The following is a 23,487-nucleotide window of genomic DNA, read 5'->3' as shown; positions in this document are numbered from 1 at the left end:
GTTGGGATGTGTAGGAAGGAACTGCAGATGCTGGTTATACACCACAGACAGACACAAAATGCTGGAGTTACTCAGCGGGACAGGTAGCATCTCTGGAGAGAAGGAATGGGTCTTGACCCGAAACACCACCCATTCCTTCTCTCCAGAGATGCTGCCTGTACTGCTGAGTTACTCCACCATTTTGAGTCTATCTGAGATGGGATGGATGAACAGAAGAAAGTAACAGAGGGAGGGGAGAGAGAGACAAGGGTGGAAGAAAGAGTCGACTAGAAGTGAAGGTGACAGTTGCCAACACGAACTCATGCACCAGCCATGTTGGCAAAGGGTATGAGGACCGCAAGTTGTGATACTTAGCAGACCTCTGTCCCCAGTATAGCACGGCATTTACAGCAGGATGCTGGGCTTCTGTCTGCTGTACATACAGTCCAAGCACTGCCACAGCTCTCGACATTAGTTTGGTTCAGTGCCAACACCACAGAAGGCCAGGTTTAGCAGCCTGCTGGCCAATGGGAGCAGAAGACTCCAGTACCACACAACACACAAGGCAGAGGGAGTCCAGTTTATTCGGACACTCCTGGCCCTGTTTCACGTGCCTGACATGACTGCACCGAGCCTTGACCTTTGGCTGTGCTTTGAGGGAGAGGGAACTGTACAGATTGAGCTTACAACATCTAATTTGGTGGTGGCACTTGCTGCAGTTCAGTAGCCCACCCGTCTAGTGAAGAGCATGCCTCAGTTAACGGAAAGCTGCATGCAGTCTAGTCCAGCATGATTCCATTGCATTCAGGAGAGGGGACACCCTCCCAATAAATTAAAATCTATCAAACCCTTTCACCACTATCATTCACCATTCTTCCATAATTCTGTGAGGAACACCCTCAGAGTGCATCCTCCTCAATCCACCTTCCGCCTCCACTTCAGGTCCTTCCCTGACTTCAGCAAGGACAGCACGATGGGGACACACACGGGGAGGAACAAGGGGATGTAAATGGCAAACTTCTGATCGTCCGGGAAGTACAGGAGGTGGAGGAGCGATGGGTCGAAGAAGGCTTTCTCCGACGAGGTGATGGCGTCTTTGCTGGCTTGGAAGGCGAGCAGGAGCCTCCCAGCCTCCAGCTCCTCCAGTGACAGCTGAACGGAAGCCACGGCTCTGTACACCTGCAGTTACAGGGAGAGAGACAAGCATTACCCGAGGAGACAAAGCTCAAGTGCTAACACGGAGTAAACATGCAACTGGCTTTCAGTGGACTACAGAATGAAACCATGAATCTGTACAAAGCTCCCTGTGTGGGAGGAAACTGGAGCTCCCAGAGAAAACCCACACGGTCACAGGGAGAACGTACAAACCCCGTACAGACAGCATCCGTAATCAGGATTGAACCCGGGTCTCTGGTGCTGTAAGGTGGCAACTCTACCGCTGCACCACCATGCAGCACCACCATGCTGCCATTGGTGTTAGTGCAGGAGTGATGGCAGGTAGGATGGCGCAACATTCCTCTTGCAGGATGTAGGCAGTCAGGGAAACGGCTGGTGTCCCTGATGACTACACCTGTGGGAGGTGTGTCCAGGTGCAGCTCCTTAAAGACCTCGCCCTGGAACTGGAGCTGTGGCTGGACGACCTCAGGATCATCCAGGAGAATGAGAGCTTCATGCATAGGAGTTATAGTGATGTGGTCACACCTAAGGTACAGGAAGAGGGTAGGTGGGTGACCATGAGGAAAGGGAGTAGGCAGAGAGAGCAGGTGACCCTGGGGCCATTTCTCTTCAAAGCAGGTAACGCGTTTTAGATACTATTAGGGGGTTGTGACCCATCAGGGATAAGCAACTGTAGCAGTCTGGCCTTCGGCACTGAGCCTGGCTCTGAGGCACGGCGGGGAAGGATAATGTCAGGCAGAGCCATTGTGGTAGGAGACTCAATCGTTAGGGGGGCAGACGGGAGATAGAATCCAGGATGTTGGCACAAATGACATAGATAGGAAAAGGGACAAGGCCCTACAAAAGGAATATAGGTGGTTAGGCAACAGTAGGACCTCCAAGCTAGTCATCTCTGGATTACTTCTAGTGGCACGTGCTAATGAGGATGGGAACAGGAAGATAGACAGATGAATGCGTGGCTGAGGAGTTGGTGCAGGGGTCAGGGATTCAGATTTTTGGCCCAAAGGGATCTTGAGACCTTGAGATCTAGGGAGAGCGAGTGACCGGATAGAGAATTGGCTTCTTAGGAAATAACAGAGGATGATGATGGAAGGTTGATGGAAGGTGGTTAGTGGTGTGCCTCAGGCATCAGTGCTGGGCCCATTTTTGTTTGTGGTTCATATCAACTATTTGGAGGATAACGTACAAGACATGATTCGTAAGTTTGCAGATGACACAAAAGTGAGTGGCATCGTAGATAGCAAAGATGGTTGTAAAAAATTACAGCAGGATCTTGATCAATTGGGCAAGTGGGCTGAGGAAGGGTTAAAGGAGTTTAATGTATTTTTGGGAAGTCAAACGAGTGTAGGACCTTCAAAGTGAATGACAGGGCCCTGGGGAATGTTGTAGAGCAGAGGATCTAGGAGTGCAGGTATATAATTCCTTGAAAGAGGTGTCACAGGTAGATGGGCTTTCATCAGTTAGAGTACTGAATATAGAAGTTGGATGTTATTGGTGAATCCGCATTTGGAGTATTGTGTTCAGTTGTGGTCACCCTGGTTTGGGAAGGATGTTGTTAAGCTGGAAGAGTGCAGAGAAGACTTAACAAGGGTGGTTGCCAGGACTTGAGGGCCTGAGCTACAAGAAGTGATTGGGCAAGTTAGGACTTTATTCCTAGGAGTGCAGGAGGATGAGGGATGATGTTATAGATGTGTATACAATCATGAGGGGAATAGATAGGATGAAAGCACAGAGTAGGGGAATCAAGAAGCAGAGGACATAGATTTAAGGTGAGAGGGGAGACATTTAATATGAACCCAAGGGGCAACTTTATCACTCAGAGGTGGGTACATGAAACAAGCTGCCAGAGGACGTAGTTGCGGCAGGTACTATGACAAGATTTGGACAGGTACATGCATAGGCTGGGTTAAGAGGGATATGGGCCACAGGCGGGCAAGTGTGGACTAGTGTAAATGGGACATTTTGGTCGACATGGCCAAGTTGGGTTGAAGGTCCTGGTTCTTTGCTGGGTGACAATGACCCTGTGATCGTTCTTCAGTCCGATTGCACCAGCCTTTCCTGCAGCGTATTCCAGATGGAGACACAAGGAACGGCTGATCATGAATATTGATCAACAGTCTGAAGAAGGGTCCTGACCCTCCACAGACGCAGCCTGACGCGCTGAGTTTCTCCAGCACTCAGCGTATTCCAGATCCCTGGAATGAACATGCTCTCCCCTCTTGTTATTTTGAGTATTTTAGATTGCCATCTCTTCTGCAACAACATTGCCTTCGTTAGTTGAGCAAATCCCCTCATTCTCCCATTCTTTGTCTGTTGAATTCTCTGCCTCAGAGGGCGGTGGAGGCCGGTTCTCTGGATGCTTTCAAGCGAGAGCTAGATAAGGCTCTTAAAAATAGCAGAGTCAGGGGATATGGGGAGAAGGCAGGAACGGGGTACTGATTGGGGATGATCAGCCATGATCACATTGAATGGCGGTGCTGGCTCGAAGGGCCTACTCCTGCACCTATTGTCTATTGTCTATTGACAACCCCATTCTCGTCCACCCACAAGCCAACCACATTCCCACACCACACCTGGGATGCTGATCCCGGGTTAAAGCAGGAGCAGAAAATCGATCGCCTTAGCTCTCTCGGGAAGAGATCATCTTTAGTTTTCCGAGAGACAGCGTGGAAACAGGCCCTTCAGCCCGCCGAGTCTGCACCGACCCGTACTATCCTACACAATAAGGACAATTTACAATTTTATCAAAGCCAATTAACCTACAAAGCCGTACGTCTTTGGAGTGTGTGAGGAAACTGGAGTACCCGGAGAAAGCCCACGTGGTCACAGGGAGAATGTACAAACTCCATATAGACCGCGCCCATAGTCAGGATTGAATCCAGGTCTCTGGCACTGTGAGGGAGCAACTATACTGCTGCCCCATCGCGCCACCCACGGTCCTGTGATCTGCCAGGGGATCTGTCTCCACCCATTGACAATCGCAGGAACCTGGTGTGGGTGGGAGAGACAGGCAAGGTAGTGGGACACCTTTACAACCGCACTCCAACACACAGCCACATACATGAGGAAGAAAGAGAGCAGCTAAACCCACCTCAGAGGCGATGTTGTCGTTGATCACGATGTTGCCAATTTCATCGATGAGCTGTGCCAGGGAGGTGAGCGTGTTGGTGGCCGTGGCAATGTTCTCCACTGTCCTCACCCACAAGAGCCGGTCCATCTCCCAGTCCGTCACCACCATGTTCCCCGGGCTTTGGATGAGGGTCTCGGGAAGGTGCTGCACCTTCTGTATGCCCATCAACAACCTAGCAGTGGGAAGGGACAAGAGCAGGAATGGGAGTGTGCACCGGAGATGGAGAGATGGGGGAGAGAGGGGAGCGTGGGGAGGAAGACCTGAGGGGGAGGGGGTCGCGGGGGGAGGTGGACGCGGGAGGGGGGAGGGAAGAAAGGTGGGGACGGAATGAAGGTGGGGAGAGAGGGGAGACGGGAGGGAGGGAGAAGCGCCCCTCATTTCTCCTCTGCTATTTAAAACGATTCCCGGCTGATGTTCTACTCAGCTTAACTCTCATGTACTAACCCTTAATATTAAAAATACTATCTATCTACCCACATCCTAAAAGTACTCTGACTCAGCCCCCATGGCAAACAACTCCAAAGTCTCCTCTTCTCAGCTCCTTACAGATGAGCCCTTATTTGGAGGCTGACCCCTGAGTCGGCATTTCCCAGCCAGGGGAATCTCTTCCCTGCCAGACTCCACACGGATTTTGAGCATTTCAACAGGGTCACCCTCTCCTCTGCTGTGATCTGTGCTTCATTCCTACTTTTCCTTACCGCATCTGAGGCAGGAACACCTCCATCACACGAGCCATGTCCACCTGAACGGAGACTGGGAAAAGCGTCTCGTTGGTCTGTTTGTGGTCCACGTTGTAAATCTGACCAGGAAACAGGTTCAACGTAAGAGTGAACATCTCAACCGTGTATTGGGAAACAGGAGCACACTTAGAGATTTGTATTACATGGCTGATATGGTTAAACACTATGCATAATGTATAGAACATGTATTTATAACATCCTTTATAGTCTCTGCAACAATGAAGAGCTATTGAGGCGCAGTCACTAACATAAAGGAAACATGGCAACCTGTCTGTGTAACACAAACTCTCAAGATAGCAATAACACATTTATTAAGTGATGCCGGGAGAGTGAAGTTATACCTGTTGTTTAACATCTTGTTGGATAGAGGACATTCAAGAGTGTGGCACTCTCACCCCCCCACCCCCACATCGCAGCGCCCCATCACTGCCCCTCCCACAGTGCGGCGCTCCCCCACCGCCCTTCCCACAGCATGATGCTCCCTCACTGCAACACTCCCTCAGCACTGCCCCTGCATCAGTGCAGCACAACCTTCAGCACCTTCCCTAACCTCAGCACTATCCCTCTCCCTCAGCACCGCCCCTGCAACAGTGCAGTGAACCCTCAGCACTGCAGCGCTCCCTCAGCAGTGTCCCTCCAACAGTGCAGCAATGCGGCCATCCGTGAGTCACGGTGCCAGGCGGTGGAGGGCTTCGCCCGAGCCGGCTGCATGAACCCTTTTCCAGGGTTACGTCCGTGCCCGGGTGGGGTTAGAAAGGGAATACGCCCTGTCCACGAGGAGCTCCGGGACCGCTGGGCTCCGCAGGCGTTGAATGCATCCTTGACAAGTAGGTATGTTGCAAAGCCTACCTGAAGCGTCGTTGAAGATCTGCTGCTGAGGGTGTGCGCGATTTTGGCGCCGTTTAGAGGGGGCGGGTTTGAAACGCGATTTTCTCTAAGCTGTTCCAATCGAAAATGTTCAGCCTAGTTAATTATTAATGAAAAATCGCTGGAAGACCCCGTCGCAAAAGCTATTATTAGGTTTAAAGGCCTTGAATAATAGTTATAGTAGTTTAAAAATCAATCTCTAAACCCGCGACCGTCAGCAACCGCAGGGTCTCATAAAGCAAATAGCAGAAGTTAGGTTGTATATTTTTACATTAAAAAGGGCTTCTAAAGATCCCTTTATACAAAGTTTAATATTGCGAGTAGCTCAATTTGGGCCCATTATATCGCGCAGTATTTTTCTCGGCATTTGGGGCACAAATCTACCGCAATGTGAACGTTCTAAACCAGCGCGTTCCACAGGGACCCACTGGAAAGCTGATTTAAATGGGCATTTATTTACAGCAATTAAACACTAAATTCCTTCCATTTGGCCTATAAATTAATGTAAATGAGATTTAAAAATCATGTTTTATTGTGAATTATTTGTGAATATTATTTGGACATTTAGGCTATTTAAAAATGTTAATCATTTATTAAGAAATGGATAGATGTTTAGATCTAGTAATTGAAGTCTGAAATTAGCTACAATTAGGTAACTAACTAATTATATGCTTTAATTTCAGGTCATCCAAGTAAGATTATTTTATATTTGTTTCAGAATGCTTCAATCTATGATAACTGAAAATTTCATTCAGTTCTCTTAATTTTTAAGAAAGTTATGGGCTTTTGACTGTTCACGATCACAACTTTTTTGTTATGTCCATAGAAAATCAATAGGGAACAAGATGCTCATTTCCGAGTATGAAAATGGCCATAACTTTTTAAATACTTGAGATATGAAAGTGAATTAGATGTCAAATTAAACTTATTTTTATGCTTTATCTGATGGGATAAATTACAGACTTGATTTTTAAAATCTCAAAATTTTGTAACATTGCTAGTCTATGTGACCGCGTGGGTTTCCTCTGGGTACTCCGCTTCCCCCACCGCCCCACATCCTACAAACTGTGAAGATCAGTGGGTTCATTGATCGTTTTAAGTTACCCTTGGTGTTGTGTGGCTGGCAGGATTAAAGGGAATGTGCAGAGAATGAATAGGAGCTGGGGAAATTAGCAGGGAGAATGGGAGCACTCTGTGACCTGACATGGACTTGATGCACTTGAATAGTGTGGCAATGCCGAATGTTTAAATATAGAGTGCTTGCCACTGTACAGCAGCTGATGCTGACAAAAATGGTTCCATCAGTATAACACAATGTACATTCAATTTAATTAACATTGTGCATTTTATGAATGAGCACCTTATTTTCAGATATTTGTAACTCTGCAAATATCTGAGGAAGTAAGGACATTTTGGATGCCCCCACCTGCCACCCTCTCCCTCCCACTCCCTTGTCAATGATCTCATTCCCAATTCTGGCTACCATCTAACCCTCAACACAAAGAGGTCCATTTGGTCGCTATCACTTTGTTGTTTTGTGGGATCTTTCTGTGCACGGCGGCTGCACCGACCCATACAGTACAAAGATGACGTTGCTTCAAGGAAGTATTACACTGAGCCTAGAGTGCGCTGGGCTAAAACACGCCATGGAAATCTAGCTGCCTTTCACCAGTTCAAACATTCTGCTGGCCTTAACGCCCCCTTCCACACACTGGCACACAAGATTAACCGGGCCCTTGTTGCACCCTGATTCTGGGCAGAGGTAACTTTCAATTACTGTAAAACCATGCTTTGTGGTATTAGTGTTCTGTTCACTCAGTCTGTTAATATTTCTCCGACCAGTCTCCAAAGTGAAGCAACCACTGCCTGACCCGCTGAGTTACTCCAGCATGTTGTGTCTATCCTCACATGGTGCTTTCAATGGGCTGACCGTTGCTACAATGGCTTCCAGTCTGACCTCCACCATTCTCTCCGAAACACCTGCCACAACCAGACCGACGAGGACAAAGGAGGGTCCCAACCCGAAACGTCACCCATCCATGTCCTCCAGAGATGTTGCCCGACATGCTGACCTACTTCAGCATCTTTGTGTGTTTTTTTAGTAAACCAGCATCTTCTTGTTCCCTGTTTCTACAGATCTTGTTCCCCCGTTTCTACAGATTCTAAATCCATTACTCTGGTTTGTAAAGAATAAGAGCTCATTTATTGGAGACCTGAGACACAAAGTTAATGCTTGTGTTAACAGTCAGGGCTTTCAGTTTCTGATACAAATGAATTATTGAGTAGTACTGCACGGAAACAGGCCCTTCTGCCCAACTTGGCCATGCCGACCAAGAGCAGATGTGGGTCAGTATAGTCATGCAGTTCTTTGGCCGAACTATCCAATTAATCCCACCCATTAATTGGAGTTTTAACTATTATCTATCAAATTAATAAATAATCTATTGAATTAATAACTATCCAATTAATTTGAGCCATATTTTTTTTTTTTAAACCCCTTTCAGAGGATGTTATGTCTTTCTCAAATGACAGTGGCAGAAGAATATTGTTAAATCAGCAATAAAATAGACTATTGATAAGGAATGAAAGATTACAGGTTGATCAATAAAGGGTTACAGAGGCAACACAAGAGGCACACAGCCTTCATCAGAGCGAGGGTGTCAAATACACACGGGCAGGCCAAATGAGCAAGAGTGCTTGTTAGAATAATTTTCTCTGACACCATTCATTTAAAACAAAATGTAACGGGACATTTTTAGAGTTACTTATTTTGGTGCAGCTTGTAATAATAGGGCAGGAAATGTACACATCCACTTTTGTTATCAATGCTGTTGGTTACAAATTCAGAGATTAAATGTCGGAAGCAGCAATCACCCTGGATTTATGGATTTTGCCTACGTGGAGTCTCCTTGGAAAAACAGGAAATTAAAATGTGTGCTATTTTCAGCTGTGATGCACACAGACGGGTGCAGGGGAGAGGCTGAGGGAGCACTGTTGCTATGGCCACTGTTGCTAGAACAACCAGCCACAGGTGCTGCTGCTGCTGCTTCAAGGTTACAATCCAAGGGGCTGAGGAAATGGTGTCCCTGCAACAAATGCTTTGCCCCAGTGCTGTCAGTAGGAATACTAGCCACCATCTTCAGGGAATTTTACCCTGGGCAGTTGTGGTGTGGGGTGGTGTCTTCACCAACGGCACCATTAGAGTACATAACCACATTAAAGCAGTTGCCAGAGACGGCTGCAGCCCAAAATGGATGTTGCTGGCAATGAAGAGTTGTAGTTTACAGCGTGGAAATAGTCCCTTCAGCCCATCGAGTCCACTCCGACCATCGTTCACCTATTTACATTAGCCCCATGTTATCCCACTTTCGCTTCCACTCCCTACATATTAGGGGCAATTTACAGAGGCCAATTAACCTATAAACCTGCACATCTCTGGGATGTGGGAGGACACCAGAGCACCTGGAGAGAACCACAGGGCGAAATGTTCAGTCTACACTCAGAGGTTATATCCTCAGATGGTGCAGTGGGTGAAGGCATCGCCCACACACAAAAGTCCAGGGTTAAATGCTCACTCTGTGACAAGCTATTGTGAACTGCGGGAAGAGATGGGAAGCTCACTGCAGACAGGAAGGAGTGGGAGGGGATAAATAATTCAGTGTCTCTTAAAAAAACAGAGCAATGACCAGTAGTTTAGAGACTGTTAATGATCAGCGTAGATTTCAGAAGCCATTGCTTTTCATTCTGAAAAGATAAATTGTGGAGATTGAACTGAAGTACGTATGAATGGACTAGCCATCCAGACCATCTGCAGCGGAGCTGTCTTAGGTTCGGGATAATGAGCAGACAAGTGTATAACTAGGTTAGGTGTCAGGTGGCTTTCCATGGTGAGAGCTGATCGACTCTGACAGTAGCAAAAGGGGACCGAATAAGTGCCGTGCTGTGGCTGCAGATGTAACATCCCTATTGAAGAAATGAGGGAAGCACAAAGGTTGGAAGTTATAGAAAAATGAGCTTGCCATCTGTCATTGGGTAAATGCTGCCAGCGTAAGACTTACAATGCGGTTATAAACACAGTCACTATTGCTTCACTAAAGGGGCGCATTCATTTGCGTTGTTTGAGGATGTAAGGAACTTTGCGACATGAAAATGGACAGGTTTTTGGGTTTACGAGGGAGCCACTAGTTCTGGAGAACATGCAATAAAATGGAGCCAAGCCAACCCCAGATCAGAGGTGCCCGTACAAATGTGGGGACAGGCCAGAAGGGATCCTACAGCCGACTCCTGCTCCCGTTCACTGTTCTCTAACTTCGTAGAGAAAGGAGGTGGGACATGATCTTGCAACTGAGAGCCTGGTTTTGATCACCATGGTGGGAAAGAAATAATTTTTCCAGAGGAGTTCTTAATCTCTGGAGAAGATGATCTAATCCAACCTCGACACTGCGACTCTCCTCTTGAAATAGCATCGACCTGTCTTATTTCTAATTGTGTTTTTGCATTAATCTCTTTTTTTTGCACAAGTATTCTTCCTTTTTGAATATTCTGTATAAGTTATGTATAATTTGTTTTTGTATGTGTGTGTGTGTGTGTGTGTGTGTGTGTGTGTGTGTGTGCGTCCATGTGCCTGTGATGCGGATGCAAGTAAGATTTCCATTGCGCCTGTTACTCGCCACATTCATGCACGGGGCAACAAACAAACTTAACCTGAATGACCACCCGTCAGAGAGAACCCGGGAAGCTGGATGTTTTACTGAGGGTTTGTGGAGCAGCCTCCTCCTACCTTTTTTGTGGGTTCCGTAATTCTCCAAACCCAGCAGAAGCAGGAATACGATGAGCTCAAACAAGGTTAAGGAGATTATGGTGTGTGGACAACACAGGACAAACCTCTCCTTGTGACCCAGAATGTGAGACTACATTGAAGCTGCATCTTCGGGTGCAGAGCCAGGGCAGATGAGTCTGCTTGGGAGCCGGCATGGGTTTAATGAGCCAGGCGCCCTCCCTCTATTATATGAATAAAACCCCCACTTGCTTGTAGTTCTAGAACCGCTAGCATTTCTTATTTAAGAGCGATTTCTCCTACTTACCATGATTCCTCCCCAGCGGGAGCTGTGAAAGGCGTTGGATTCGAGGGGAGATCCACTGCTGTCACGGATGTACAGAGGAGAGTGAGAGTATTCAGGTACGTACAGAAGAAAATTTAAAACCGGATAGGATGAAGCAACGTTGGACCCTGGCGACAAACAGAAAGAAGGGTCATTCAGGCTTCTTGTCCACTGGCAGCTTCTCCCTGCCCCCCCTGCAATCATTTTGACCCACAGTATAAATCCCAGATAGAAACATAGAAAATAAGTGCAAGAGTAGGCCATTCGGCCCTTCGAGCCAGCAATATGATCATGGCTGATCATCTAAAATCAGTACCCCATTCCTGCTATCTCTTGATTCCATTAGCCCTAAGAGCTAAATCTAACTCTCTCTTGAAAACATCCAGTGAATTGGCCTCCACTACCTTCTGTGGCAGAGAATTCCACAAATTCACAGCTCTCTGGGTGAAAATGTTTTTCCTCGTCTCAGTCCTAAATGGCCTACCCCTTATTCTGAAACTGTGACCCCTGGTTCTGGACTCCCCCAACATTAGAAACATTTTTCCTGCATCTAGTCTGTCCAATCCCTTAAGAATTTTATGTTTCTATAAAAACCCCTCTTATCCTTCTAAATTCCAGTGAATACAACCCATTTCTCATCATATGTCAGTCCCGCCATCCTGGGAATTAACCTGCTGCACTCCCTCAATAGCAATAATGTCCTTCCTCAAATCAGGATACCAAAACTGCACACAATACTCCAGGTGCAGTCTCACCAGGGCCCTGTACAACTGCAGTAGAAGCTCCTTGCTCCTAAACTCAAATCCTCTCAACATGAAGGCCAACATGCTATTAGCTTTCTTCACTGCCTGCTGTACCTGCATGCTTACTTTCAGTGACTGATCTACAAGGACATCAGGTCTCGTTGCACCTCCCGTTTTACCAATTTACACCATTCAGATAATAATCTGCCTTCTGATGATTGTTTGTTTTATTAACAATGTGCAGACTGAGCATTCAAAAATTACCATCTCACACGCAACCCATTCTTTTCCAACTACAGTCAATGTGCCAATAACTAGAATCAAGAGAATTTATTTCACCAAAGACATCAGCCATGTGTAAGAACAGGTTTACCAGGTTGCCTCTGGTTCTCTTCCCACTAATACCGCCTGACCAGCTGAAAATTTCCAGCATTTTCCTAAACAGTTCTGTGCTCACTAAGGAGATGGAGAATAGTGATTCAGGGAGGGGTTCACAATGGGAACTGGCATTATTTAACCCGTCAGAGATTGACAATGAATGAAACCGTATGGAGGCTGAGCTAATCTCATTCATGCTGCAATCGCGGTTAAAACAACTTCAGCCAATACTGGAGTAAAAAAGTCAAACAATCAAATACTGGAAAACTGGAATTAAAAATAAGAAAAAAATATTATTAAGTAAATATTAAACACTGATAACACGAGAATCTGAAGATCGGGTCATTCACGTCACCGCCTCTTTGACAAACTGTATCAGTCTGATTCGCTTGTTGTTTCCCCAGAGCCTGGCAACTTCTCCTCTTCATGCGCCTATTTAATCTGAAGCTAGTACCGAATCCAGCTCCCAGATCCACTTCCAGCTCCCTTGCACTAGCTCATTCCGATCAGCCTGCGAAGACTGAAATGCTTATGTCCATTAAGTTTATTGAGCGAGCAGACTAACATTCTTACCGAGTTTGGCTTCAACTGGATTGATCACATGGGGTAAGCTCTCCTCAGTCAATGAGAAGCTGGACGAGGACTTGTCGAAGCGCGGTGTCACGCCGAGAACTGCATAATACAGTATCTGCAAAAGGAAGGGCAGGAGTCACAAAGAGTCAGGATACCTTAGTGCACACAAAACTGAAAATCTTGTAACCATACTGAAGACCATGGAAGTGAGAGATTATCTTTAAAAGCCCATCTCATTTCCCCAACTCCTACGTAATCCTAAGGCTTAGATATTGTGCTTTCAGTTGAAGGATAGTAACCCTGCACATGGCAGTCTAATATTGTGCTGAATTACAAGATCTTATCACATGATATAATCATCATCTGTACTGCTTATGTAGCCCCAGAGGACAGCTGTTAAAGAAGTGAAGATAGACAAAAAAAGCTGGAGAAACTCAGCATATCTGGAGAGAAGGAATGGGTGACTTTGGGTCGAGAGTTTTCTTCAGACTGACGTTTCAGGTCAAGACCCTTCTTCAAAAAGAAGTGATCTGATTATTAATTTTACTGTTGTTTAATGATGATGGCTGGTTGTCAAATTCCCTCTATTACAACTGTGTCTGCTCTTCATCGATTGCCAAGTGCTTTGCGACAATATGAGGCTGAGGGAGGATGATTATATCAATCAAAAGGTATCTATGGTGTTGATTTGCCGTCGTTCCCTCTTCTCCTGCCACTCCTGACAGGCACCACTGCAGTCCTGCACGTGTCCAACCCCACACTGCCTGATGCAGGGTTACAGGAGGTGCAGCCAACTCAGTCCTACCTGAGAGTCCACGGAAAAGTTGGCAACAAAGGACAGCTTGTCCAGGAAGGGCTGCACGTAATTCTCCACAGCTCGCCTGATATTCCAGCAAACATCGTGGGACTTGGGATCAGGATTCAACAGACTGAAGGTGATTTCATAGCCTGAAAAAGGGTAGAAACCCCCCCCCCCCAGAAATTCAAGCGATCTCCAATAAATAAATATACAGACAAACCAATGACCATCACGGCACTTGCTGCACCTGACTGTTACTGTTTAAATAGTAATTATTAATGTAATTGATAAAGTTAAATAACATGTTTACTTTACTATGGGCAGCACACTCTAAATACCTAACAGATAGAATGCATCAGACCCCTACGGTAAGATGAGCCCAAGGATAACAGCCCGACCCCCCCCCCCCGCGCTGGTCTTGCACAGCATCTGATTCCTCCCCTCTTAAGATGTTCTTTGTGTAATATTAGAACAGAGTGGGGTGGAGGGAGATGGGGTTTACTGAGGCTTGAACCTACAACTGTACTTGGTTTCTTACACCAGGGCGTAACCATGTACCTAACCACTTTGCAGTTACTTTCAAACACAGAATCATCCAGAGCATAAACAGGCCCTTCGGCCCAGCTTGTTCACGCTGACTCTCATGCATATCAATGCTCATTACACTTGTCCAGAATAGGACCTTATCCCTCTCGGCATTTCCCATCTAACTATTTGTCCAGATGCCTTTTAAACACTGTAATAGTATTGGCTCCACCACTTCCTTTGATGGAGTCTCCAGTTCGCTCCATCTATTCACCACCCTCTGTGTGAAAACTCTCCCTCAGATCCCCTTTAAATCTCTCCCATTCACCGTAACCTTGTGTCCTCTGGTTCTAGACTCCCCGAGCCTGAGAAATATCACTCAATCCTGTCTATGCTCTTCATCATTTTATGAACGTCTTTATATAACCCATTAGCCTCCTACGTTCCAGTGAGAATAAACCTAGCCTACCCAATCTCTCCTTATACCTACAGATCTCCATTCTAGGCCACATCCTGGAGAATCTCTGCGGCGCCTTCTCTGTTGCTACTACAACCTTCCTTCCATGTGGTTACCAGAACTTTGCACAATGCTCCAAGTGCAATATGACCAATGGTTTGTACAACCACAACAAGTTGTCTCAGCAAAGTTGTTTTGAAGTGTTAGCCGAGAGGATTAAAATCAGCAATGACGATCCCCAGTTTAATTGGAGTTGCAGCTTAACCTAATGATATCAGCCTATTCAAGTTTAGGCTTCAATGGTGATGAACATGGTACAGCATGATTCCATGGTTATGAGTTATTAGGTTGAAATCGTGCCTCCACTGCCTCGATTCTTGGGCAAAGCACTGGAGTATGGCTTGCAGCTGTAACAATGCACACCCTCAGTGCAGGTGGGGACAAACAATTGGAAGAAAACAGCACACTGTCCTCACCGAGGCTGGATTTGAACGCTGGAATACTGGTGGTGAAGCTGTCAGTGCCGGAACTCCCTGAGGGAACGCGGCTGGACAATGCCGCAGCCACCATGTCGTCGGTGAAGGACACGGTCTGCATGATATCCTCCACACGGTCGTCGATGTCCTGAAGTACGTCCTCCACACTGTGCGACGCAGTCACAGGGGAGCGCAGTAAGCTGGCCCGGTGCTTCCCGATGTAAACCATGGCCTCGTCCAGCAGAAGCTGGGAATCAGCAGGCACCACATATATCACCACCGACCCCGCCGGACTCTCGTAAACCTGGGACAAAGTGACAACTGCCTCTGAAAATACAAGAGGGGACAATCAGCTCGGATACAGCAAAACTGAGGTTACATTCAGGGAATCTAGGAATGTGTGGAAGGGCAGGAAAACATTGTTAAGGAGAACAGCAAATGAGACTTGAAAGGGCTGAATGGCCTTTTTCTTGCCTTTACATCCTATGGTCTCACGTATTCTGTTTGCTGAAGACACTGGGTGGGATTGTACGGACGACGAATGGAGGCATCAGGGCCATTTGGGAAAGTTAAACGAGTAGGCATACACATGATAGAGACAGCTCGATATGGACACATTTTTGTATGAAAAACATAAACCGAAAACAAGGTATAATCTGAATGATAGATTTGGGAGAGCATGGGAATATGGCACTTCAATGAAGAAGCAGCCACAATTGTACTGAATCGCTGAGCAGGTTCAAACGCTGAATGACCTACTGCTGCTCTTACCTTTTTAGGTTTCATTCTATTTAAGGTTTATAACATCAGTCAGAGAAGGAAAATAGATTCATGGCAAAGAACCCGTACCTTCTACATTTTTGCTCATTATGGCATCTTGCTCTAACCCAGTTACAGCTCTGTACGTCTTCTCGTACCGATACTTGAACCCTGTTTTATCTGCAAGGTAAGACAGAACAAGGATTAAATGGAACGGAACAAATTTGTACAAGGATCAGATGGTGATACAGACACAACAGTAATACTACTGCTGACAGCAAGCTCCTCAGATTCATGGCCCACACAGAGAACTGTGGCTAAACTTGGCCTGACTTGATGCAGGTGCAGGTGGTCAACAAGTGGAGAGTGGAGGACAGGTGCAGGTCTGGGTCACTGAGCCCAGCAATCTGACCGTGATCAACTAACTGGTCAAAACACCACCTGCCTGGTGGCGATTCACTCTTGCTTGGGGGCGGAATGAGTCTTGGAAATGGTGCTGGTAAATGTTCAGTTTCGCTCGTTCAAGCATCAGTAACACACAGAAACGTTTGAGGGCCAACCTTGTTGAGGGCGCAACAAAGGTTTTCACTGTACCTCGGTACATGTGACAATAAACCAAACTGAGAGCAAGATCTCAGTCTCGGATTCAGCATTCAGTTTTCTGTTCTTGACTGGTTGCATCATGGCCTGGCCGAGCAATTCCAACGCACAGGAACACAAGAGGCTACAGAGGGCGGTGGACACAGCCCAGTCCATCACGGGCACAGCCCTCCCCCCCCCCCCCGCCCAGCCTCGAAAGCATCTACATCAGGCGCTGCCTCAAGAAGGCAGCAACTATGATCAAGGATCGCCACCATCCAGGCCATGTCCTCTTACCCTCTCAGGTCGCTGCTACCATCGGGCAGGAGATACAGAAGCCTGAAGTCCAGTTTCAAGAACAACTATGTTCCTACAACTATCAGGTTCTTGAACAGACCTGCACAACCCTAATCCTCTCAGCAATGGAACACGACTGACCACCTCTTGCACTACTATGGATTTATTTCCTTTATTTTTTACAGTCTTTTTTCTTTCACTCTTATGGAATTTATATGTAATTGGCACCAATTACAATTCATATTTTGTGTCCTGTCTGAGGCTATGTGCATGTGATTCATCTGTAAGCATCATTGTATCTGTATAAAGAAACAAGCAGATGCTGGTTTACACCAAAGATAGACACAAAAACTGGTGTAACTCAGGGGGACAGGCAGCATCTCTGAAGAAAACGAATAGGTGACGTTTTGGGTCGAGACCCTTCTTCAGACTGAGAGCTCTCAGTCACCTATTCCTTTCCTCCAGTGATGCTGCCTGACCCGCTGAGTTCCTGCAGCATTTTGTGTCTATCTTCACTGTCCCTGTATCTGACCATACTTGTGCACGTGACAATGAACTCGACTCGACCCGGCTAGTCACTCACCATCCAGCTGATTCTGCCTCTGGCTGAACTGGGTCTGTGGCAGCAGCTTTTTCTGTTGCTCTGCTGTCAGTGTGCCTTTCGCAAAGACCACCTCCACTGGCACACTTATGTCCAGCTACAGGGAGCAATCAAAACACAGTTATACAATCGTACAGCAGATATACACACTCTATGCCACCAATTGCACCTTCCTAAATTAACCCCATTGACCCACATTAGTTTGTGGCTTTCTATGCCACAAGGATTTAAGTACATGTCTAAAGGTTGCTTGAATGCTCTGAGAGTCTTTGCCGCCACCAAGTGTTAAAAATTCCCTTCCAATCCTTATAAATCTGCTCCCTCTCACCTTAAACCCATGCCCCATGTCCAAGACACCCCTACCATGTGAAAATGATTCTTATTATACACTATCGAGGCATACACTACTCCTGTTCAAAACTCTCTCCACTACCTTTCTCCAAACTACACTCCAAACCGGCGCGGCCTTGTCAGCTTCGGAAGCCGCGGTCCCCAGTTTGGAAGCGGCCGTTCCAGGTGGCCCAACCGCTGAGAGGACTCTCCCGACGCCGGAGCAACAGCACCCGGCCAGAACGGCAAGGAACATCGGGCCTCCGTAGAGGCAACTGTGGAGGCCTCAATAGGCCTGACTCTGGGAGAACTGGGGATGGGGACTGGACATTGTGCCTTCCCCCACAGTGGTAACCATTGTGGGGGGATGTTTTTTGTGTGTAATGTGAATATGTTAGTTTGTGTCCAAGATGGCTGTCGGAAGGGAGAGTGGACGCTGGCGCGGTTTAGCTGCCGCTACTCTCTCTTCACATTGTGTTTTTGATTTTCTTGTCTTTGGAGCGAATTCTGTCTTTAATTTGTGTATTGGTGATGTCCTTATTATTTATTTTACTCCGACTATATGTTTTTTCTCTCTTATTAATTTCTGTAAGGTGTCCTTGAGACTTTGAAAGGCGCCCGCAAATAAAATGTATTATTATTATTATTACCTTTCAATTCCTAACCCAGACACCAGTATGTTAAGTCTGGCTGACCTACTTGGATTCACCTACATTGGCGATACCTGTGGTGCACAGCTTATGGGGCTCACTCTACAGATGAGGCATTTGTCATTAAACACAGCGCTACCGCAAAGCTGCACATGCAGACAGATGCACAAGTCCATGACACTAGCAACATAATGAACCCTTACCAAGAGAAGGTCTAGCTCGCTGATCTGGCTGTAAGGCAGCGAGGCACGATAGGTCTCTGTGGTCTTCCACCAGAGAGGCAGCCCAATCAGTATCATCAGCACAGTGATACAGCTGGTGGATAGCTTTCCTCGGTATATTTCTGAACAAATAAAAATAGATTTTTGAGTTGCGGGCACCTCAGTTGCAAAGCATCAACTGAACACAATAAAGATTTTTGGAGAAGTCCTATTACAGTAAATGCTACCATATTAATCTCTATAAACTAGTGCCTCACCCGCCCCTGCCGATTCCAATTCCCAGATCAAGGCAGTCACTAAGAACAAAACTCCATTATATTTTCTCCATCACATTTCCCCATCCCTGGAAATCCATCCATCCCCTTTGCCCACCATCCTTGATATGATGGAAAAGATCCACAACTCTAGAACTCCTTGTTCCACAAGATCCACAACTCTAGAACTCTACAACTCTAGAACTCCTTGTTTCCCCAAAGTACTTTTGAAATTCATGATGAGGATGATAGAAGGGTCATGACCCAAGACATCACCCAGCAATTCCATCCATAGGTGCTGCCTGACCCGCTGAGTTCTTCCAGCACTTTGTGTTTTGCTAGGGATTCCAGCATCTGCAGTTCCTTGTATCTCCATAGAAAGACAGTTGCTACTGTACGTGTAGTGGTTATTTGGCTCCTCAAGTCTTCTAGTGGAGCAATTCTGTTCATCCCATTCTCAAACAACTCCGCCAACAACTTGACTGCTTTCAAGTTCCATCCAATTTCCTTTCAACAGTGAATTTCAGAGCAAAACTATTCCTTCAGTTTAAAGAAATTCCCCCCGTCCCTCCCGTGCAGCTTCTGCCCAAATGCTTACATCTCCCTGGCTCTCGAACCCTCTGCGGATGAGAACAACTACAATTCACGGTCTTTGCTCGAGGGAGGACAAACTCAGCTTCAATCCCAATCTTCCAGCTGAAATACCTCACCTCTGGGACCATTATAGGAAAAAGTGAACTAACAGTTCAGGTCGAAGATAGACTCAAAAAGCCGGAGCAACTCAGCGGGTCAGACAGCATCTCTGGAGAAAAAGACTAGGTGATGTTTCGGGTTGAGACCCAAAAGATCACCTATTCCTTTTCTCCAGAGGTGCTGTCCGACCCGCTGAGCTACTCCAGTTTTTTGTCTATCTTCGGTTTAAAACAGCATCTGTAGTTTCTTCCTATGCTAACTGTTCAAGTCGATGGCTCTTCATCTGTTTTTTCTCTTCACAGGTGCTGCCTAACATACCCAACATTTTCTGTTTATATCAGATTTGCAGTATTTATAAAAAAAATTTAAATCTCAATTCCTCTTCGATTAAATCTGCCCTGCATACTCCCGGAGGCCTTCTCTGGAGTGCGAAAACGCACACCTCCAGTTTCAGGGAGAGTTTCCTCCCAGCTGTTATCAGATATCTGAACCACCCTACCAACAGTAGTTGGGTGCAGTCCTGAACTACTGTCTACCTCAGACTATTTTTGATCTGACTTTACTGGCTTTATCTTGCATTAATCATTATTCACGTTATTTCCTTTATCATGTATCTGTACACTGTGGATGACTCAACTGTAATCATGTATTGACTTTCCGCTGACTGGTTAGCACGCGACAAAATATTTTCACTGTACCTCGCTACACATGACAATGATAAACTAAATAAACTCTTCTTTCCTTATGTTAAGCGACCAGAATAAGATACAATTATGCCCTTGATAGCTCTAAACAATATTTGCTACTTTAGGACTATGCCTGTTTATGAATCACAGTGTAATAATTCACAAATTCTCTGTAATTCCAATGTATAGCATTATATTTTCTTAACAATCTACAACTATAGCCAGAGCAACACTTAGTGCTAAAATGCAACCCTGTAATCTGTGCTCACAACCTTCCTGCTGTTGACAGTTCAATTCACACCACAAAGGACCCAGGAGCCCAACATTTCAAAATCAAGGGTCGTCCAGAGAAAAGACAAACAAAATAAGCAACCGTGGGAAAATACATTGTCATAATTTATTCATCTTACGCGTTTTCCATTAACTAATATATTCTTTCAGGGCCTTTGTTAGATTGAGTTACTCCAGCAAACAGCATGAGATAGTGGTGTTACTGAATGACAATGAGGGAGCAAGATTATATCAGTAGACATAGTCTTTGAGGGTTGTCACCTTGTCGTGGTGAAGTAGCTTGTGTGGACCTGAAATCCTGAGAGCGATGCCGTCTGGAGCTATGCTCCTGGTAGGGCCACCAATGGCGGTAAGGTCGGGGGGGAGGTCTCTGACAAAGAGCAATCCAACCAAGACCTCAATGGTGGAACAGGCGAAGAACGATGGCTGACCTTAGTGGAGTGTCACAACGGCTGAGAAGGCGGATGAAAGCAGCAGCAGAAAAGGGTCTCCGGTCGTCTTGGACTCCATGCCACTGGATCCTGACCCAAATCTGTCAAGGACCGTGGGGTGGCTGTCTGCACCAGTCTCCCCACGTTAAACAAAGTCACGCACAGGCGTCCTCCATATAAGGAATAGCACCCTGGAGACACCCTTGGTCAGCCATGACTGAAGGGGGCCTAAGAAGAAGTCTCCTGACAATGTACAGCAGAACAGGGAGGCACAAGGGTTACAGCGAGAAGAACTGCCACCTTCCAGCAACCTGGCTCCACCCTGAATGCACTGCTCTCTGTGTGAAGTTTGTATGTTCTCCTTGTGACTGTGTGAGTTGTTCCCAAGTACTCCGGTTTCCTCCTATATCTCAAAGATATACAGGTTGGTATGTTAATTGACTATAATAAATAGTCCCTTTAGTGGAAGATTCTGGGGAGGGTGGGGACAGGGGTAGAGTTGATAAGTCTGTGAGGTGAAATTTTAAAAAATCCATGCAAGATTAATGTAAAAGGATTTTTGCTGTTCAGCAGGAACAGAGGGGCAAATCTCCGTGCTGTCAGCAACATTGCTCTAGGAAGGGTTTGCCCAGTGATAGTGATTACCATGACGAGAAATTCAGATCCATAGAGCAGAAGAGGGATTACAGAATATCATTAGTTGTGGGACTAATAGAACATCATCTAATTTGTGGCACAAAGTGTTGGTCAAAGAGGGGTCACCAAATGACAAACTAAACTCAAATAGCATCAACATAGGTAAAAACATTAGTACAAAGGGGTGACTGCCTTTGGGAAAGAGGGTTATGCAGCCAACAAATAACTTTGTATTCTTTCTCCACAGGCAAGGTCCTGGAGGACTGGAGAGTGGTGAATGTTACTCCTTTGATTCAGCTGTGAAGTAGTGATAATCCAGGAATTTATACACCAGTGGACCTCATGTTCAGGGAAGCAATGGAGATGATTCGTTGAGATAATATTTACTCTCAGTTGGAAGAGAATAGGATATTAGCGACAATCAGCATGGCTTTGTCCCTGGTAAGTCATGTCTTACAAACTTGATTTTTAATTTGAAGTTCTGACCAAGGCGAGTGATGAGGACAGGACGGTGGATGTTGCCTAACTGGATTTTTGTAAGGCATAATGATAACATCTATCGTGATACACTAAGTCAGAAGATCAAGATGTATGGGATCCACAGTGATTTGATAGGTTGGATTTAGAACTGTATTTTTGATAGTTTATTGATAGGCAGCAGTGGTGGAAGAGTGTTATCCTGGTTGGAGGTCTGTGACCAATGGTGTTTCTTAAGGATCTGTTTTGGGACCCGTGCTGTTTGTGATACATATACACAACTTGGATGTAATTGCAGATGCATTGGTTAATAAGTTTGCAGACTACACCAAAATCGGTGGAGTTGCAGACAATGAGGAAGGCTGTCAAAGTATACAGCAAGATGTAGTCCAGTTACAGGTGTGGGTTGGGGGGAGGGGGCGCAGAAATGGTGAATGGAATTTAATCCAAACACACGCTGGCTCGACATTGTGCGCCTAAGGGCCTATTCCCATGCTGTACTTTCCTATGTGTAAGAAGGAACTGCAGATGCTGGTTTACACCGAATATAGACACAACATTCTGGAATAACTCAGCAGGTCAAGCAGCATCACCGGAGGAAAGGAATAGGTGATGTTTCGGGTTGAGACTCTTCTTCAGACTGAGAGTCAGAGGAGAGGAAAATTAGAGATATGAAGAGGTACAAAGAACAAATGAATGCAAATGGTCAAATCAAAGCCAGCAACGATGATCAAGAAAAGGTCAGTTAATGTGTTTGGCAACTGATAGATCATAGTTTGTACTTTGTACTTGTACTTTGAAGCCGTGTACAAGAAGAAAGTTAATGGCAAGACTCTTCATTATAGAGAGATTGCGGGATCTAAGTCGATAGCTCCCTATAGCAACACAAATGCATATAAAGGGGATGGAGGGGAATGGATTCAACCACCTTCCCTGTACTACAGGGCAGACCATGGCAAGGTAAGGATCCTTACCAGGAAAGGTGGTTAGAAGGAATGTGGTTACCGGGGTGATTAAGGAACCAAGCCCTGCGGGTGGACAGTGTCAACACTCCAGGCCCTGGCTGGGTCCCTCGCCGCCACTACTGAGCTTCGCCCCCGGCAGAGAATCTCCCGTTCGGTGCCCACCACAACCGGCAGCCGGAGCCGGAGCCGGAGCCGGAACCGGCTACAACGCCCGAGCCTCGGCCCCCGCACAATGTTAACTCCCGCACCTTCCGTCGCGGCCTCGGCCGCCGCCATCTTGCTTCCTGCTTTCCCCAGGAACGGAAACGCTGTGTCATTGTCACCACGATGCGCCAATCAGCGCGCCCCTCCCTGCGCCACTCGCAACCAATCACAACCCAGTGGGGCGGGACGTCCGGGACCGCCAGCCCTTGGCCTTGCGCATGCGTCTCGGCGGCATCGAGCCTGTGGCCGCCTCTGGCGGCGGTGAGCAAAGATACAGTGCGCATGCGTCATGGCGATCACCCTCAGCATCCAGGTCTCCAAGATCATAGAGAATCGGACTAAAATTAGGCCATTCGGCCCATCAAGGCTACTCCACCATTCAATGATGGCTGATCTATCTCTCCCTCCTAAGCCCATTCTCCTCCTTCTCCCCATCTCTGACACCTGCACTAATCAAGAATCTATCTC

At 46.4% G+C, this 23,487-nt stretch overlaps 1 protein-coding gene across 2 annotated transcripts; it reads right to left on the bottom strand.

The window, feature by feature from the left end:
* Window positions 1–544: 544 nt before the first annotated feature.
* On the bottom strand, window positions 545–23,121 carry pigs (phosphatidylinositol glycan anchor biosynthesis class S). 2 transcript variants are annotated; one of them, XM_033045882.1, is made up of 11 exons: window positions 23,064–23,121; window positions 18,365–18,504; window positions 17,164–17,278; window positions 15,795–15,884; window positions 14,946–15,272; window positions 13,494–13,636; window positions 12,689–12,803; window positions 10,977–11,122; window positions 4,984–5,084; window positions 4,247–4,457; window positions 545–1,158 (listed from the first exon to the last, which is right to left on the bottom strand). In XM_033045882.1, exons 1-11 carry the CDS (start codon window positions 23,089–23,091, stop codon window positions 895–897), a joined length of 1,680 nt encoding a protein of 559 aa, XP_032901773.1. In that variant the 5' UTR covers window positions 23,092–23,121; the 3' UTR covers window positions 545–894. The 2 variants fall into 2 exon arrangements, with proteins under 2 accessions (XP_032901773.1, XP_032901774.1); XM_033045883.1 differs by lacking the exon at window positions 23,064–23,121 and adding an exon at window positions 22,825–22,980.
* Window positions 23,122–23,487: the final 366 nt, after the last annotated feature.

The sequence above is a fragment of the Amblyraja radiata genome, chromosome 28 (genome assembly GCF_010909765.2).
Source record: "Amblyraja radiata isolate CabotCenter1 chromosome 28, sAmbRad1.1.pri, whole genome shotgun sequence".
Classification (NCBI taxonomy): Eukaryota; Metazoa; Chordata; class Chondrichthyes; order Rajiformes; family Rajidae; genus Amblyraja; species Amblyraja radiata.
Note: the sequence above shows the minus strand (reverse complement) of the source record. Positions and strands in the feature narration are given on the sequence as shown.